The following is an 18,234-nucleotide window of genomic DNA, read 5'->3' on the forward strand; positions in this document are numbered from 1 at the left end:
TGCCAGGTTCTTCATTTTTCTGGAGTTTTAGTTATTTTGAGCTCTGTATTTGATCTCTTTGTTTTTCACCATAGGGATCCTATTTAGTTAAATAGTTGTCACATTAGAGGAGGAAGGTGGGATGAGAGCTAGAGCATGGAGACAGATGAGGTTGTCCAGAACTTTCTGGGGCCATACTTATTTCTAATTCCAGTTATGTGACTGTGGCCAGAGCCATATCCCCTAGAAGTTGGGGTCTGGCAAGCCCAGAATGATTAACACATACTAGACTTCGGGGGCGGATCCAAGATGGTGGAGAAGGCACACACGACTCTCTAAGCTCCTCTCATTCCCCTCATAACCAACTATTTAATTCAGCCTCAAAAACAGCTCTTCACTGCTTAAATTCATGAAGATTAGAAGCACTACAATTTACCAGCCGAAGTCAATTTGGAAGATCGCCAGGAAAGGTTTGTCCTGAGGGGCCAGGAACAGACTAGCACAGGCAGCGAGTGGCTAGCGTCCTGAGCAGACCAAGGGCGGAGATGATCTCTGTGGCTACAGAAGCTATAGAGACGACTCTCCTGTAGGCTAACTGCTCTGCCTTGACTACGAAGCAGTAAATTGGCAGAGAGATTAAAGCTTGAAACAGAGGGAACTCTAAAAAACCCCAGAACCTAACGAGATCTGCTGTAACCCCTCAAACCCGGAAATGACTCAGGCAGACTGTAAGGCAACCCTGCGGCCACATCCTGCAGTTCGGGGCTTCTGTGGCAGAGGGGGCACAGCCTGGGCAGCCTCTAATTGACACAGTTGGGGGCTCGGCCTGGGGTAATAGAACTTCCCTAGCAGACTGTGCTTCCGGGGCAGACACTTCCGGTCCCTGCAAATCCATTCACTGCTCAACTGCTAATACCCATAGCCCCAGGGCAGGGTTTGGCTTGGGGCAGTGAAACTCTCTGCTCAGTGTCTAGCCCCAGGGCAGTCGTTATCTCACACAGCAGGGGTTCTTTGCAGGGCACTTTCCCAGCTTGGCCCTGCAGGCCTGAGTTACTTCCAGGGAACTCTTTCCCAGAGCACTCCAGTACCTTGCTGCTTTTTGTAGCCGGCTGGCAGGACAACTACCCGTCCATACACCTTTCACTGCTCTGCAGAGGAAGCTGGTAATCTCTTGGCTCTGAAGGCAGACCCTACAGGCTCTAACAAAATGAGTAAAAAAATCAAAAGAACGATTGATAGTTTCTATACAGAAAGAGAACAGCTTTTCAACCTTGAAGAAACTAATAGCAGACAGTCTCAGACAATTATTGGTCCCCAATACAAAAGACTCTCCTAGAGGAGACTATTAAAAACCTTAAAAGAGAGCTAGAAGAGAAATGGGGAAAGGAAAGAGAAGCTATGCAAGAGAGTACAGAAAAGGCACATAACTCACTAAAAGAAAAATTTGATAAAGTGGAAAAAGAAAACAACTTCCTGAAATGTGAATTGGAAAAGATAAAAAATTCCCAAGAAGTGCAGGGAAACAGAATTTATGAACTGGAAAAAGAAAATAACTCCATTAAAAAAAAATTAGTGAAATGGAAAAAAAATTCCATAGAGCAAAACAACTCAATTGGACATATACAAAAAGAAGTAAAAAAAGCTAATGAAGAAAATAACTCACTAAAAGTCAGAACTGAACAAATAGAAATGACTGATTCATTGAGACATCAAGAATTGGTCTCAAGCAAAACCAAAAAAATGAAATATGGGAAAAAAATGTCAACTATTTATTTGGAAAAACAACAGACCTGGAAAATAGATCTAGGAGAGATAACCTGAGGATCCTCGGACTACCCGAAAATTATGATGAAAAAAAGAGCCTAGATACTATTTTACAGGAAATCATCAAAGAGAACTGCCCAGAAGTAATAGAACCGGAAGGTAAAATAGGCGTTGAAAGAATTCATTGAACACCTTCTGAAAAAGACCCTAAAATAAAGACTCCAAGGAATATTGTGGCCAAACTTCAGAATTTTCAGACTAAATAAAAAATTTTACAAGCAGCCAGGAAAAAACAGTTCAAATACCAAAATGCCACAATAAGGGTCACACAAGATCTGGCTACCTCAACATTAAAGGATTAAAGGGCCTGGAATCAGATATTCTGAAAGGCAAAAGAGCTTGGAATGCAGCCAAGAATAAACTACCCAGCTAAGCTGAGTATTTTTTCCACAGAAGAAGATGGACATTTAATGAAACAGAGGAATTCCATTTGTTTCTAAGGAAAAAACCAGACTTAAACAAAAAATTTGGTCTCCAACAACAGGATTCAAGAGAAGTAGAAAAAGGTAAAAGGAACTCTTGAGAACTATATTTCTGTTGGGTTTATACATAAAAACCATATGTATAATTTGATTTTACTGATATAATATAAAAAAGGAAGTAGAAATAGAAAGGGGATAGTGTCAGAAAAAAGGGAAAAGGGGAGATAAAAAGAGGGAAACCATATGCAACAATGAGGCAAAGGAAACCTATCATATCTGAGGGAACTTAAAGATGGGGAGGAACATTGTGTGAATCCTACTCTCATCAGAGTTGGCTCAAAGAGGAAATAATTGACATATTTATTTTACAGAGATTTTTCTTTCACTTCATTAAAAAGTGGGAGAGGAAGAGGGAGAAGGAAAAAGAGTAATAAGGGAAGGGTACAAGAAAGGGGAAGGGATTCAAAGGGAGGAGGGAGGGACACTAAAGAGGGAGAGCTGCGTAACGCAAGTGGGACCAATAAGTTTAATATTAGGGAAGAAGGGAAGGAGGGCAAGAAAAAGAAAAGTATAATCTGGGGATATTAGGATGGCAGGAAATACAGAATTAGTAATTTTAACTGTAAATGTGAATGGGATGAACTCTCCCATAAAGAGGAGGTGGATAGCAGACTGGATCAAAAGTCAGAACCCTACAATCTGTTGTTTACAGGAAACACATTTAAAACAGGGAGATACATACAGAGTAAAGGTAAAAGGTTGGAGCAGAATCTATTATGCTTCAGGTGAAGTCAAAAAAGCAGGGGTAGCCGTCCTTATCTCAAATCAAGCAAAAGCAAAAATTGATCAAATTAAAAGAGATAAGGAAGGAAACTATATCTTGCTAAAGGGTACTATAGACAATGAAGCAATATCAGTATCAAACATATATGCACCAAGTGGTATAGCATCTAACTTCCTAAAGGAGAAGTTAAGAGAATTGCGAGAAGAAATAGACAGCAAAACTATAATAGTGGGAGATCTCAATCTTGCACTCTCAGATTTAGATAAATCAATCACAAAATTCATAAGAAAGAAATTAAAGAGGTAAATAGAATATTAGAAAAATTAGGTATGATAGATCTCTGGAGAAAACTGAATGGTGACAGAAAGGAGTATACTTTCTTCTCAGCAGTTCATGGAACGTACACAAAAATTGACCATATATTAGGACATAAAGACCTCAAAATTAAATGCAGGAAGGCAGAAATAGTAAATGCTTTCTTTTCAGATCACAATGCAATAAAAAGTACATTCAACAAAAAGTTAGGTGTAAATAGACCAAAAAGTAATTGGAAACTAAATAATCTCATCTTAAAGAATGATTGGGTGAAACAGCAAATTATAGACACAATTAATAATTTCACTCAAAATAATGACAATGGTGAGACATCATACCAAAATTTATGGGATGCAGCCAAAGTAGTAATAAGGGAAAATTTTATATCCTTAGAGGCTTACTTGAACAAAATAAAGAAAGAGAAGAGCAATGAGTTGGGCCTGCAACTTAAAAAGTTAGAAAAAGACCAAATTAAAACCCTCAATCAATTACTAAACTTGAAATTCTAAAATTAAAAGGAGAAATTAATAATATAGAAAGTAAAAAACTATTGAACTAATAAATAAAACTAAGAGTTGGTTTTATGAAAAAACCAATAAAATTGATAAACTTTTGGTAAATCTGATTAGAAAAAGGAGAGGGAAATCAAATTAGTAGTCTTAAAAATGAAAAGGGAGAACTTTCCACCAATGAAAAGAAAATTAAAGAAATAATAAAGGGTTACTTTGCCCAACTTCATGCCAATCAATTTGATAACCTAAGTGAAATGGATGACTACCTCCAAAAATATAGGCTTCCCAGATTATCAGAGGAGGAAGTAAATTGCTTAAATAGTCCCATTTTAGAAAAAGAAATAGAAGAAGCTATTAATCAACATCCCTAAAAAAAAAAAAAAAAATCCCCGGGACCAGATGGATTTACATGTGAATTCTACCAAACATTCAAAGAACAATTAGCCCCAATGCTATATAAACTATTTGAAAAAATAGGGAATGAAGGAGTCCTACCAAATTCCTTTTATGACACAGACATGGTACTGATACTTAAATCAGGTAGGTTGAAAACAGAGAAAGAAAATTATAGACCAATCTCCCTAATGAATATTGATGCTAAAATCTTAAATAAGATATTAGCAAAAAGACTCCAGAAAATCACCCCCAGGATAATACACCACGATCAAATAGAATTTATACCAGGAATGCAGGGCTGGTTCAATATTAGGAAAACTATCAGTATAATTGGCCATGTTAATAATCAAATTAACAAAAACTATATGATCATCTCAGTAGATGCAGAAAAAGCATTTGATAAAATCCAACATCCATTCCTATTAAAAATTCTTGAGAATATAGGAATAAATGGACTTTTCCTTAAAATAATCAGGAGCATCTATTTAAAACCAGCAGTAAGCATCATATGTAACAGGGACAAACTGCAACCATTCCCAGTAAGATCAGGAGTAAAACAAGGTTTCCCACTATCACTGTTACTATTTAATATTGTATTATAAATGCTAGCTTTGGCAATACGAATTGAGAAAGAGATTAAAGGAATAAGAATAGGCAATAAGGAAACCAAATTATCACTCTTTGCTGATGATATGATGGTATACTTAGAGAACCCCAGAGACTCTACTAAAAAGTTATTAGAAACAATCCACACTTTTAGCAAAGTTGCAGGATACAAAATAAACCCACATAAATCATCAGCATTCTTATTTCATCACTAACAAAACCCAACAGTTAGAGTTACAAAGAGAAATTCCATTTAAAGGAACTACTGACTGTATAAAATATTTAGGAATCTAACTGCCAAGGGAAAATCAGAAACTTTATGAGCAAAACTGCAAAACACTTTCCACACAAACTAAGTCTGATCTGACCAACTGGAAAAATATTAAATGCTCTTGGATCAGGTGAGCAAACATAATAAAGATGACCATACTATCTAAACTAATCTATTTATTTAGCGCTATACCAATCAGACTCCCAAAAAACTATTTTGATGACTTAGAAAAAATAACAACAAAGTTCATATGAAAAAACAAAAGGTCAAGAATTTCAAGGGAATTAATGAAAAAAAATCAAATGAAGTTGGCCTAGCTGTACCAGATCTAAAATTATATTATAAACCATTTGGTATTGGCTAAGAAATAGACTAGTTGATCAGTGGAATAGGTTAGGTTCAAAGGACAAAACAGCCAATAACTTTAATAATATAGTGTTTGACAAACCCAAAGACCCCAGTTTTTGGGATAAGAACACAGTATTTGACAAAAATTGCTGGGAAAATTGGAAATTAGTATGGTAGAAACTAGGCATTGAGCCACATTTAACACCGTACACCAAGATAAGGTCAAAATGGGTTCATGACCTAGGCATAAAGAATGAGATTATAAATATTGGAAGAGCATAGGATAGTTTCTCTCTCAGACCTGTGGAAGAGGGAGGAATTTATGACCAAAGAAGAACTAGAGATCACTATTGACCACAAAATAGAAAATTTTGATTATATCAAATTGAAAAGTTTTTGTACAAACAAAACTAATGCAGACAAGATTAGAAGGGAAACAATAAACTGGGAAAACATTTTTACAGTCAAAGGTTCTGATAAAGGCCTCATTTCCAAAATATATAGAGAACTAACTCTAATTTATAAGAAATCAAGCCATTCTCCAATTGATAAATGGTCAAAGGATATGAACAGACAATTCTCAGATGAAGAAATTAAAACTATTTATAGCCATATGAAAATATGCTCCAAATCATTATTAATCAGAGAAATGCAAATTAAGAAAACTCTGAGATACCACTACATACCTGTCAGATTGGCTATAATGACAGGGAAAGACAATGCGGAATGTTGGAGGGGATGTGGGAAAACAGGGACACTGATACATTGTTGGTGGAATTGTGAACACATCCAGCCATTCTGGAAAGCAATTTGGAACTATGTTCAAAAAGTTATCAAACTGTGCATACCCTTTGATCCAGCAGTGTTTTTACTGGGCTTATACCCCAAAGAGATACTAAAGAAGGGAAAGGGGCCTGTATGTGCCAAAATGTTTGTGGCAGCCCTGTTTGTAGTGGCTAGAAGCTGGAAAATGAATGGATACCCATCGATTGGAGAATGATTGGGTAAATTGTGGTATATGAATGTTAGGGAATATTTTTGTTCTGTAAGAAATGACCAGCAGGATGAATACAGAGAGGACTGGCGAGATTTACACGAACTGATGCTAAGTGAAGTGAGCAGAACCAGGAGATCATTATATACCTCAACAATGATACTGTTTGAGGATGTATTCTGATGGAAGTGGATCTCTTCAATAAAGAGAGCTAATTCAGTTTCAGTTGATCAAGGATGAACAGAAGCAGCTATACCCAAAGAAAGAATACTGGGAAATGAATATAAACTGCTTGCATTTCTGTTTTTCTTCTCGGGTTATTTATACCTTCTGAATCCAATTCTCCCTGTGCAACAAGAGAACTGTTCGGTTCTGCACACATATATTGTATCTAGGATATACTGTAACCTATTCAACATATAAAGGACTGCTTGCCATCTGGGGGATGGGGTAGAGGGAGGGAGGGGAAAAATCAGAACAGAAGTGAGTGCAAGGGATAATGCTGTAAAAAATTACCCTAGCATGGGCTTTGTCAATAAAAAGTTTAAAAAAAACACATACTAGACTTTCTGTTCTGGGATTTGTGAATTCTTGTCTGCTCCTGGGACAGATATATTCCAGATTATACTTGGGATGGGCATCTCCATGCTCTATTCTCCCCACCTCCCATCAGCAAAGTGAAAGAAAGATGAAGAACTTGATTGCTATATGACCTTTATCTTCATCTTACCTCCAGATTCCTCAGGTTTGGAAGAAAGTAAAGACATACCCTTGGAGGGTGGGGGAGAAGGTAAACTTTCCCAGACTGGAGAGAACTCAAGCAGTTTTCAGGTGTTAACTTCTGGTTTAAGAGAACAGGAAGGATGGAAATATGGCCCAGCCTGTAACTGGATACCATTGAGAAGGCAGGAAATGCTGAAGCTGGGCAACTGGGAATTCTTGAGGGAGTGGAATAGTTTGATTGCCCTTTGATCAGGAACTTGTGTATTACAAATGTTTTGGTAACTCAATATAATTGGTTTTCTTTATAATCCTATGTATTTTGCTTGTTACATTTAATAGCTTCACCCCCAGATAAATACACTTGTACACACACATCCCCACCATCCCCACCATCCCAGCAGAATAGGCAAGATGCCACTTCTCTTTCCATCACAACAGCGGGCACACCCAGCCAGTTGGCCTGGGCCACAGGCCTAGCAAAATAACACCTGTGCCTAGCATTGCCATGTGTGACTAGAAATGGAAAAGGCGGCATTGAGCCCAGATTGGGGTTTCTGGCTCTTTGTAGGACTTCACTGAGGATGTCAACTGTGCCTTTGAGTTCCTGCTGAAGCTCACACCCTTGCTAGACAGGGCTGATCAGCGGTGCAAGTGAGTGTTCCCCCGGCTTCTGTCTTGCCGACGTGCCCAAGAGAAGCCATTCTGTGTACAGGGCCCCCTCGTTCCTAGCTCACCTGGACCTACATTTAGCATGTTACAAGTCAAGCTGTCTCCTCTCCCGATTCACCTCCCCCTCCTCTTCCCCCCTTAGATGCCTCCTGCCCTGGGAAAGACTGGGAGGAGAGATGTTGGTGAGACAGGATTCCTCATTAGCTGAGGAGACATGCCCCAGATGGGCCAAGCAGACCTGCAGCCTGTGCGGTCTAGTGCTTCCTTGCTCCCTTTCTCAGGCCCCCAGAAAAGCTTCTAGAAGTCCCTGCTTCCAGAGCTGGAGCGGGTCTGAAGAAACCAGATTCCCTCTGCCCTAAAGGCTCTCCTATGTGTCTGTCTGTTCCAACATTGTCCTCCCACCTGCCCCTGTTTTTCTTCCCCAGCTGTGACTGTATCAACCTGCTACTCCAGGAGTGTAGTAAACAAGGCCTGCTCTCTGAAATGAACAAAGACAGCCTGACCGAGAAGCGGTGAGTGTGCCTGTAGTTGGTCCCAGCCTGGCTGTTTTCCCCTCCCTGTGCCTGTGGATCGGGATGGGGCCTCTCTGGCTCCTGTTTGAGTTTGTGTCTGTGGCCAAGGGAGGGCCAAGTGCATGTGCCCTGTGCTTGGGGTTGGGGGTCTAGGCGCTCATTTAAGGAATTAACCTCCTAGCCGCCTCTGATCAGGAGATCAGGAATTGACCTTAACTCTTATTTCCTTCTATTCTCATTCATTCCACAGTATAGCTGATCGAGAACAGTCTCCTTGGTTGAAATCAGCTGAAAATGCCAACATCCAACCCAATCCAGGGCTAATTCTTCGAGCAGAGCCTACAGTTACCAACATTCTCAAGGTTTCTCCTCACTTCAGTCTTTCTTGAGACTTCTCCTCCCTGACTGTGTCTCCCTGAAAAAAGAAATTCATTTTTTTAGCTTTTGTCTTCCTCTTCCCAATTTTATGCAATTCCCATGATTCCAGAGAGTTTTAGAGAGCAGCCCCTTCCTACATTCTGTGACTGATGAATTGATCTCATTCTGATCTGTCAGAAAGCAAAACTTAAAAAGGACCTTCCAGAAAAGGAAAAAAGGATAAGAGAATGTTGGCCTAACCTCCTGTTACAGTTGAGGGATTTGAACAGAAAACTATGTCTTTAGGATGTAGACAAGAACTCTGGGGGGGTATTGAGGATTTCCCAGCAGAGCCTAGCTTCTTGTCCTTATTCCTAGACAATGGATGCAGATCATTCCAAGTCCCCAGAAGGGCTGTTGGGGGTTCTTGGCCACATGCTGTCTGGGAAAAGCCTGGATTTGCTCTTAGCTGCTGCTGCTGCCACTGGAAAACTCAAATCTTTTGCCCGAAAATTCATTAGGTGAGTATTAGGAGTCTATACTCTGAAAGACAACAAAAATGGGAAGTTGGCTATAAAAGTCAAAAGTCTAAAAGAGACAGAATGTTACTATCTGGGAAATGATGGTAAATTTCCCTGGGCAGTGGGTGAATTTCCTAAAGACAGAAGGTTGGAACCCCCAGAATAATTGTTCTGTTTGCACTGGCCCCCAGAATGCATAGAAAATCCAGTCATGATTTCTATATTGCCCCTTTCTTATCTCTTGTCTCAGTTTTCCCTTTGATGAGCATATGGAAGAAGATAGGAGGCAGGCATGCCAGTGAAAGTAGAAACACTTTAAATATTGGGCAAAGGAGTGATCAGTCATTAACCAAATACAAGTTAGAATAGGAAGTATTGGGAAGAGCTTTGGACTAGGGAGGTAAGAGATCTGGTGACCTAGAGAAAGTCTGAGTCTGCTGCTAAGGAGCTCTGTGATCTCAGGTAATTTGCTTCAGCCCTTTGGACATAGATTTCTTCCCTGAAATACCTCGATTGGATTAACTGGTATTGAAGGGCCTTTCCAGCCCATGCCCGTTGCATTGTTCAGTCATTCCTTGTGAAATCCGATTCTAGCTCTTCTCCAGAGGAAGACCGCCTTCCCATGTACTAGAATTTGTTTCTACCATCAGCTGGCCTTTGATGTTTGTAGAGGTTGTGGTGATGAAGCTCTATTTTGGTGTGATGTGACTTACACCCCAAATGCCAAGACTGACAGTGTTAGAAAGCACAGATTTCACCCCCTCCCCACTGTCTCTGTTGTCCCAGGCCCCTCTTTTGACCCAGCTCCCCTCTTTCCACAGCTTGAATGAGTTCACAAAGCACATCAATGGTGAAAATTGTAAGTGATCTCCTTGGCCTCTGCCCCAGCACCCCCCCCAGAGTCCCCTAGGAACAGGTGGCATTGGGGTAGGGCTGGGGGTCAGGGTGGGGGGAGGGTGTGGTCTCTGCCCTGTGAGGGATGACTAATCAGGGTTGCTTAAGGACCCAGCCTGGAGCAAGTGAGGGCAGGCAGAGAGGGTTCTGGTAGAATTGTGCCCACCTGTGCTCTTTGTGTCCTGATTCTGCCTTTGGGGAGGGAGGGAGGAGCAGAGGGGGGGGTCTCCATGAGAAACTTTGGGGGAAACCCCTGTAATTCAAGGGAGGAATGATGCTCCAAGTGAAACCCCAAGAAAAGGAGCCTGAGTCCCAGGCCTGTGATGGAGCCCTTCTCTTCCTGACCTTCCTTGAGCTGAAGCCTTCTTTCCCTCAGTCCTGGGTGAGCCGGGTTCTCACTTAGGTATCTACTCCCCACAGCCAAAGCAGCCTCGGTGCGTGCGCTTCTCTTTGACATCTCCTTCCTCATGCTGTGCCATGTGGCCCAGACCTATGGATCCGAGGTCAGTGAGAGGGGAAGGGCAGTGGGCAGTGGGCACGGAGGAGGGTGGCAAGGGGCTCAGGGAGGTGGGAGGGGAAGGCCAAAGGAACCTTCCTCCATCACCAGCTCTCAGGAATCGCGACACCTAGGCCAGGGGTGGAGGGTGCCCGGGCCCTCAGGAGAGGGACTCCTTCTCCTTCTCCCCTTCTCCCCTTGCTCCCCCTAGGCTCATGCAGAATCTTTGGGGTCATATCCTCACTGACCACAAGATGGAAGCAGAGGCCTCGTTTTCTCCTCATTGCCTTGAAAGGGTGGCTGGTCCCACAGGGGGAGAGAATGTCGGGGAATGGAGGCCTCTTCAGGCAGAAGTGGGGGGTCCTCTGAAAGCTTTTGTCACACTCCCCTGTCGTCCCTGTGGTCAAGGTTACCTGGTGGGGAGATACTTTATCCCTCTCCTTCCTTGTTCTTTCACCCAGGTCATTCTGTCAGAGTCAAGCACTGTGGGTGAAGTGCCCTTCTTTGAGACCTGGATGCAGATGTGTATGCCCGAGGAGGGCAAGATCCTGAATCCTGACCATCCCTGCTTCCGGCCCGACTCCACCAAGGTGGAATCCCTGGTTGCCCTGCTCAACAACACCTCTGAAACGAAGCTAGTGTAGGTGGCCTGGAAGCGTGCAAGTGGGGCAGGAGTCGGGTCCTTCTCTTTCAAGACTATGCTCTTGCCTCCATTTTGGTGACCTTCCTCCCTCTTCTTCCCAATAGGCAGATTTTGAAGTGGCACGAGGCCTGTCTCAGCATCTCAGCTGCCATCTTGGAGATTCTGAATGCCTGGGAGAATGGAGTCCTGGCTTTTGAGTCCATCCAGGTAGCCATCCCTCTCCATCCCCAGTAATGCCCTTTGGTCTGAGCACATGACATTCTTATTTTGCCCTTATCCCTCTCCTCTCTTCCCTGGAGGGCCGGCTGCCAGCCCTGGATATCACTGCGTCTCCTTAGGATAGAGGTCTCCCCGTCTGTAGAATTCTGAGATCCGGGACCTCTCCTTCTGTAGCCATGGTCACTTCTAGGTCTCTGAGTCTCTCTAAGTCCCTCCCATCCCTCCTTGTCAGTGTGGGCTCCCTGGATGAGGGTGGACTGAGTTCTGAGGCTTCCTTAGGGCAAGCAGTGTCCAGGGTGCAAGCAGGGCAGGGCTGCAGTGAATGTATTTTCTCTCCCAGAAAATCACAGACAACATCAAGGGAAAGGTGTGCAGCCTGGCAGTGTGTGCTGTTGCTTGGCTCGTGGCCCATGTCCGTATGCTCGGCCTGGATGAGCGGGAGAAATCACTGCAGATGATTCGACAACTGGTAGGGCCTCTCTCCAGTGAGAATACCCTGCAGTTCTACAATGAGAGGTCTGTAATCTTCCTTTTCCCTTCCCAACCTTTCCTTGTACTTCTGCATACTGTACCTCCAATCACTGTGATGCCTTCTGGGCTAGAAAAACCAACTATTTGTGTTGTGCTGCTAATTCTGCATCTTTGGGAGGGAGCTCTTATCTGTGCCTTCCTCTGCAGCAGCCTTTGATCCTTGGCTTGTCTTCCCTGTTCCTGGGATTTTTAGGGTCCTGGAGAATTCACCATCTTTCAGTCATTCGCTTAGCAAATACTTTAGTTCTTCTTTAAAAAAAACAACAACTGTAGTTTTGAATGTCTTGTAAAAGGACAAGTTGGCAAAGTGCAGCTAAAATGTTTCTACAGACATTGTAGAGCACATTCCCATTATGGTACTTTCTGCTCCCCTTAATGGAAAATTGACCATGATATGAGCCTTTAACTTATGCCTTCTCTCAAGGATTTCTCCTGCTAAAATTCTGGATGTAAAGCAGGAACTCCAATGTAATAATAACAATAGTAACTAATGCTTATATCGAACTTCAAAGTTTTCAAAAAATTTTTATCTGAATCATCCCATTTGATTCTCAGAACAGTCTTATCTGGAAGAGTGAAGTAAAGAGAACCAGGAAAACATAGTTCATAGTAACAGAAAGATTATGTGATCAACTATGATAGAGTTAGCTTTTCTGAGTAATAAATATTGATCCAAGACCATTGCAGTAGACTTGGGATGGAAATGTCATTTGCATTCAAAGGGAGAACTATGGAGACTGAATGTAGATCAAAGGTTAGTATCTTCATCTTTTTTGTTGTTGTTATTTGCTTTTTATTTCTCGTGGTTTTTTCCCTTTTGTTCTGATTTTTCTTTCACACCATGACTAATAAGGAAATATGTTTAAAATGATTGCATGTTTAACCTATATCATATTGTTTGCTGTCTTGGGGAAAGGGGAAATAAGGGAAGGAGGGAGAAAAAATGTTTGAAACACAAAAGTCTTACAAAAATGAGCATTGGAAACTATTTTTACATGTAATTGGAAAAGTACAATATTATTGGATTCAGAAAAAAACAAAAGAAAAACAATCTTATCAGGTAAGTGCTCTCCCTTATTTTACAGATGAAGAAACCAAGACTGACAGAAATTAAATAACTTGCTTAGGGTTATACAAGTTCTAAGTTTCCTTGTCAGAATTTGAACTCAGGCCTTTCTGATTTCAAGTTCAGCACTCAGTCTACTGGATCATGGCCAAATTGTGGTCCAAAGAGAGATGGTATTTTCTAAATATCAGTTAATATTCTAAGTACTGGTTTAGCCCCTTACTCTTAGTATAAAGATTCTTATTTCTTCAAAGAATTCTGCCTCCACCCATTTCTGCCCAACTAATCCAGAGCCGGGAAGAGCTATAAAGGGGTAGTCCCTGTTCCCTTCTGGAAATATGGGTTTGTTTTGGGTGGGGGCCAAGCCTGGGCTAGAGCCTGAGAAATATGAGGCTCCCCCTTCCCTCTCCACCCTGGCACTTGATTCTTAGGAAATGATTTCTCTTTATTTACACTAAATGTGGTAGGGCCTCAGGCTAGGGAGAGGCAAGTTGGTATGCTTTGTTGGAAAGGGGCTATTTCTCCTTTTGACACAGAATGTATACCCTTTTCACTATACTGTGGAGTCCTGCTGTGAAATAAGTTAGGCCTTAGCATTATGGCCAGTAGGAGGTTCTTAGTCACCTGCAGAGTGTAGATTAATTGATATGTTTTTGTTTTTTTTTTTTAATAGCACAAGTCTTTGGAGAATAGGGGGTAGAAAGTTTAGCCAAAATAGTGTTTTCCCTTTTTTTGGTCCATATCCCATGTTCCTGAATCTGCATTCTATATTGTCCATGGAAAGAAAAAAAATACCAGTTCAGGGAAAATAACATAACAGTTGAGTTGTGGAATATGGAGCAATATTCCATGGCTTTAGGCCCCTCTTCTCCCTCCCCCCTTTACAATGAAACAGGATGCTCTCCTTTTCTTTACTGCTACTAAAATTGCTGCTATAAATATTTGATTCATATGGCTTCTCTTTCCTTGATGGTTTTAGTCCTTAGTTGATGGTCTTCCTTACTACCCTGCCCACATTTTTTATTTCAGTGTCTGTTAATGACACTTCAAGTTCACCAACCTCATGCCCTTGACCCTGCCATATCACTCAGCCATCTCCAGGATGGTTACATCTTAGATCTCATCATCATCCTAAATTGTTCCACCTCTCAAACTTTGAAATATGACTCTGGTTATTTGCTCCCACATGTCCAATTACTTTACTCTTCCTTTTATTCTTTGTCCTTTCTTGATTAGTGAGTTCTTTGTTTCTCCCTTTTTACTTCATCTACAATCACATCTTTACAACTTCTGCCCATTGCTTCTGGTTCTTCTGAGCCAAGTAGATAAGGCTGATTACTAACATGACTGGCCTTCAAGTACTCTGAAATGATTCCCATGTTCCTTCATCTCTAAGTCAGCTCTTCTCCAAGTGGATTATACACTTTTTAAAGAGTAGAGATTGTTTCATACTTTGTCTGGCACATGGTAGGTGCTGAATAAATACTGGTCCATTGACTGTTTCTCTAAATTAAGTATCTGTAATTCCTTCAACAGATTCTTAAATGACACTTACTGGTTACTAATGTGATTGCCCTTTTCTAGGTTCATTCCTGCTTATGAGTGTCCTTTTTAAAATGTGGTGCCTAGAACTGAATGCAGTACTACAGATATAATTCAATTAGAGTAGAATATTGTGCATCTGTCACTTTCATTGCCCTGCTCACTATTCCTTGTCTTTTTTTTAAGAATGAATTTTATTTATTCATATACATACACACACACACACATTTCTTTTATTATCTCACAGGAGAACTTTTTTACTTTTTTAAGACAAAAAAGAAAAAGAAACTGAAGAAAAAAATCAGCATAACCACATCAAAAAAAAAGTGTGAAAATATGTACAGTGTACAATATTTGTGGACCATTCACCTGTTTAAAGGGGTTGGCTGATGGTGTCTTTCTTTTTCTCTACTTTTGAGTCTGGTACTTTATAATTTCAAAGTTTTTGTGTGATTCTTTTCATTTATTCAAGTATTTATCACTGTATTTATCTTTTTTCTTGCCTCTGATTATTTCATTCTGCATTGCTTCATGTAGATCTTCTTAATGCTTCTCAGTATTCATCACAACATAATAGTAATCTATTATGTTCATATGCCTCCATTTGTTTAGCTATTCCCAGGTCTATAAACATCTACATTGTTTACAATTCTTTGCCATCACAAAAAGTGCTGCTATAAATATTTTTGTGTATATAGGGTCCTGTCAGTTAGCTGGCTTTATGCATCTAAGGGATTGTCTGTGACAGTAGATGGCTCAGACTTGTTCTCCCTGGCCATGAAAGGCAGAGCTGGGAGAAAACTCTGAAGGTACAAGAGGCAGATTTTGGTTTGTCCTGAGGCCCCATTTTCTAAATCAGGACAATCCAAAACTACTGGATAGAACAGGCAGCCTCCAGCAGAAGCTAGATGATTTCTTGATGGGGATCCTCTTGGTCAGGTTCTCATTGGACTGGATGGCCTCTGAGGTCTGTGATTGTGTGAGAGGAGATGGAAAAGGAGACAGTGGTAGGAGCGGGGAGAGCCAGGAGAATGTGGGTGTGAAAGCAGCAGTGTCAGATGGTCCTGAAGGAGGAAAAGGCCTGAGAATGGGGTCGCTGGATCTGACAACTAGGTCTTTGTTGACCTGAGAGAGTGTGTTCAGTAGAGCAGTGGGATAGAAATTGGGTTTCAGGGCAGATGTCCCCAAAGGAGGTTGTTCCTCCTGGTCCTGGTGCTGGTGCCCTCCTGGTGCTGGGAATTGTAAGGAGCTGGGCACAGGGAAAGTGGCTGATGGTCAGGGTTTGCCTGGTTCTGGTCCCTTTGCCACTGATGAGACCGGGAGAGAGGCCAGTGTGGGCACTTGTTAAGGCCGGGTTAACTCCCACCTTGTGTCCATTCCTCTGTGCCCCATTGTCTCAGCTTCCTTCTCCCTGACGCCCATGCCCTGAGAGAAGTGAGAGCTGGGGGCCTTAGGAGTCCATTCACCAAGCTCTAGGGCTTCAGGTTATCAGCACAAAGTAAAGGTTGGTTATTGCAGGTAACTCCAGGCTCCTCCTCCCTTGTTGTCCCACCCCCTGTCTCTTCAGCACTGATGTGTCTTCCCCCCACCCCCCTTAGGCACTTTGCTTTGATTGCACTCTTGCCATTGTGCAGCTGTGCTGCCTTTTCCTCATCTCTTCCTGGAAAGCTGTTGACAACTGGGGAATTGTATCCCCTGTGGGATTTCCCTTAGGCCAGGAACCTTCCTTCTGTGAGGAAGGGCCTTTCCTGCGTTCACCTCCCCAGTCAGCTGGGAAGGGAGGCTGGGGAGGCCTCAGGAGGGTTTGAGGAGGGCTTCCCTTGGGGGAGTGTTTTTGAGCAAACAGTGTCTTCAGCTCTGCCCTCTTCCCCCTTTCTTCTACAGCTGACCGGTCCATGAACAGTTCTCTCTCAGCCTCTCAGCTACACACAGTCAATATGAGGGACCCTCTGAACTGAGTCCTTGGTAAGTGCCTTCCCTTCCTAAGCCTGACCAAGTAGGCCCCAGAGGAGTTCCCTTCTTCCACCTTCCCTTGCCTGATGGTAGGGACCCTCTGCTAGTCTTCCCCTGAATCCCTCCATGTCCTCCTGTTTCTTTTGCCTTCTCTTCTGTCCCCTCCCTTCTTGTCATTCTCCCTGAGCCCCCTTCCTCCTTTCCTCTTGCTCTCTCCCTGCCTCTCTGCCCTCCCTCTTCTCCAAGTGCAGATTGCCCCTCATCCCTCTTGTGCCTCTTGTTTCTGTCCCTGTCCAGCAAACCTGTTCCTGCTGATCTCCTCCATCCTGGGGGCCAGGACGGCGGGGCCTCACACCCAGTTTGTGCAGTGGTTCATGGAGGAGTGTGTGGATTGCCTGGAGCAGGGCAGCCGAGGCAGCATCCTGCAGTTCATGCCTTTCACCACGGTAAGCTGGGGGGCTGAGGTGAGGGATGGGAGGTGGGGGGCCTTGGGCTTCCTCTTAGGGCACTGTCCTCTCTCTCACATGTCCCACTGAGAGGAGAGTGAGCTGGTGGCTCTGTTCTGTACTGTTGGGGGTGAGTTTGGGGAGGGGTTGGCATGTACCTCCAACATTCACACAAGGAGTGAAACATTTGTGTAATTTCCAAATTGTTCCTTTGATTTCCCTTCTAAGATTTCTCTGAACCTTCTTATAATGTCCACTCTTTGACTTTGTTGTTTTGTGATTCTATGGATTATAGCTGCCCGTGATGGTATTTTCTTGGCAGAGATGCTAGAGTGGTTTGCCATTTTCTTCTCTAGAGGATGCTTTTGTCAGGCAATCAGTTTGAATGACTTGTCTGGGAATCACAAAATTAGTAAGTGTCTGAAGTCAGATTTTGAACTCAGGTCTTCCTGATTCCAGGCCTAGAGCTCTATTCACTGAGCCACCAGCTCCTCCTTGAGCACTAGTCATTTATTTCTAGAGAGCTTCTCATCATGCTTTTAGTTCATTAGACTGTAGAGTAAAACTTCCTCCTTTTTTTTTTTTTCTATTTTCTAATTTTTTTTCACATCCCAAGTATTTTTTCATTTCCTCCCTTTCTCCCTTCCCCCATTGAACATAAGAAAAACAAAAGTCTTCTAACAAATGAAGTTAGTTAAGTAAAATCAAATCCTGTATTCTGTTTTTCCATGTGGTAGTCACCTTGCCACAGGTGAGAAATACTTCTAATTTTTTATGCCTTTGGGGTCCATTTTCCATTATAAATTTTCATTATAAATAAAGAATGTGCTATTCTGTTATTCCTTGTGAGTATTGGTGTGTGTCCTTCTATAGGTCTGGCCTACACTACTCTAGGGAATCCAGGAATAGCTCAATTCAGTTTTAGAATCTCAGCTAAAGGGAAAGGATAAATATTACTTGCCTTCCTCCCTCCCTTCCTTCCTCTCTCCTTCCCTCTCTTCTTCCCTCCCTAGTTGGATGCCAGTTTAGTTAGTTTCTACAGAAGGATTGAAAAGACAGGTTTCTTTTCTTTTCTTTTTTTTTTAATTTAATTTAATTTAATGTACAACTTAGCTGATTATATTGAATCATTCTTTACACTGAATTACATTTTATAAATGAACTTAGAATTTAACCTGCCACAAATTTAAAATAATTAAAATTTATCAGAC

General features: G+C 42.0%; 1 protein-coding gene and 1 non-coding gene across 3 annotated transcripts in view; both read left to right on the top strand.

The window, feature by feature from the left end:
* MED24 (mediator complex subunit 24) overlaps positions 1 to 17,862 on the top strand; it is a 57,489-nt gene extending 39,627 nt beyond the window's left edge. Inside the window, exon 23 of one of the 2 annotated variants that reach the window (XM_051994583.1) lies at positions 16,509 to 16,837. In XM_051994583.1, the coding sequence (XP_051850543.1) occupies positions 16,509 to 16,582 (74 nt within the window). In that variant the 3' untranslated portion in view covers positions 16,583 to 16,837. Of the gene's footprint in view, positions 1 to 16,508; positions 16,838 to 16,874 lie in introns of those variants that run through there. The other variant, XM_051994582.1, reaches the window with a different exon arrangement.
* On the top strand, positions 10,383 to 10,487 carry LOC127563686 (small nucleolar RNA SNORD124). The gene has a single exon (XR_007954122.1). It is a non-coding gene; the product is annotated as a small nucleolar RNA SNORD124 (small nucleolar RNA).
* Positions 17,863 to 18,234: the final 372 nt, after the last annotated feature.

Source organism: Antechinus flavipes, chromosome 4, assembly GCF_016432865.1.
Source record: "Antechinus flavipes isolate AdamAnt ecotype Samford, QLD, Australia chromosome 4, AdamAnt_v2, whole genome shotgun sequence".
Taxonomy (NCBI): domain Eukaryota; kingdom Metazoa; phylum Chordata; class Mammalia; order Dasyuromorphia; family Dasyuridae; genus Antechinus; species Antechinus flavipes.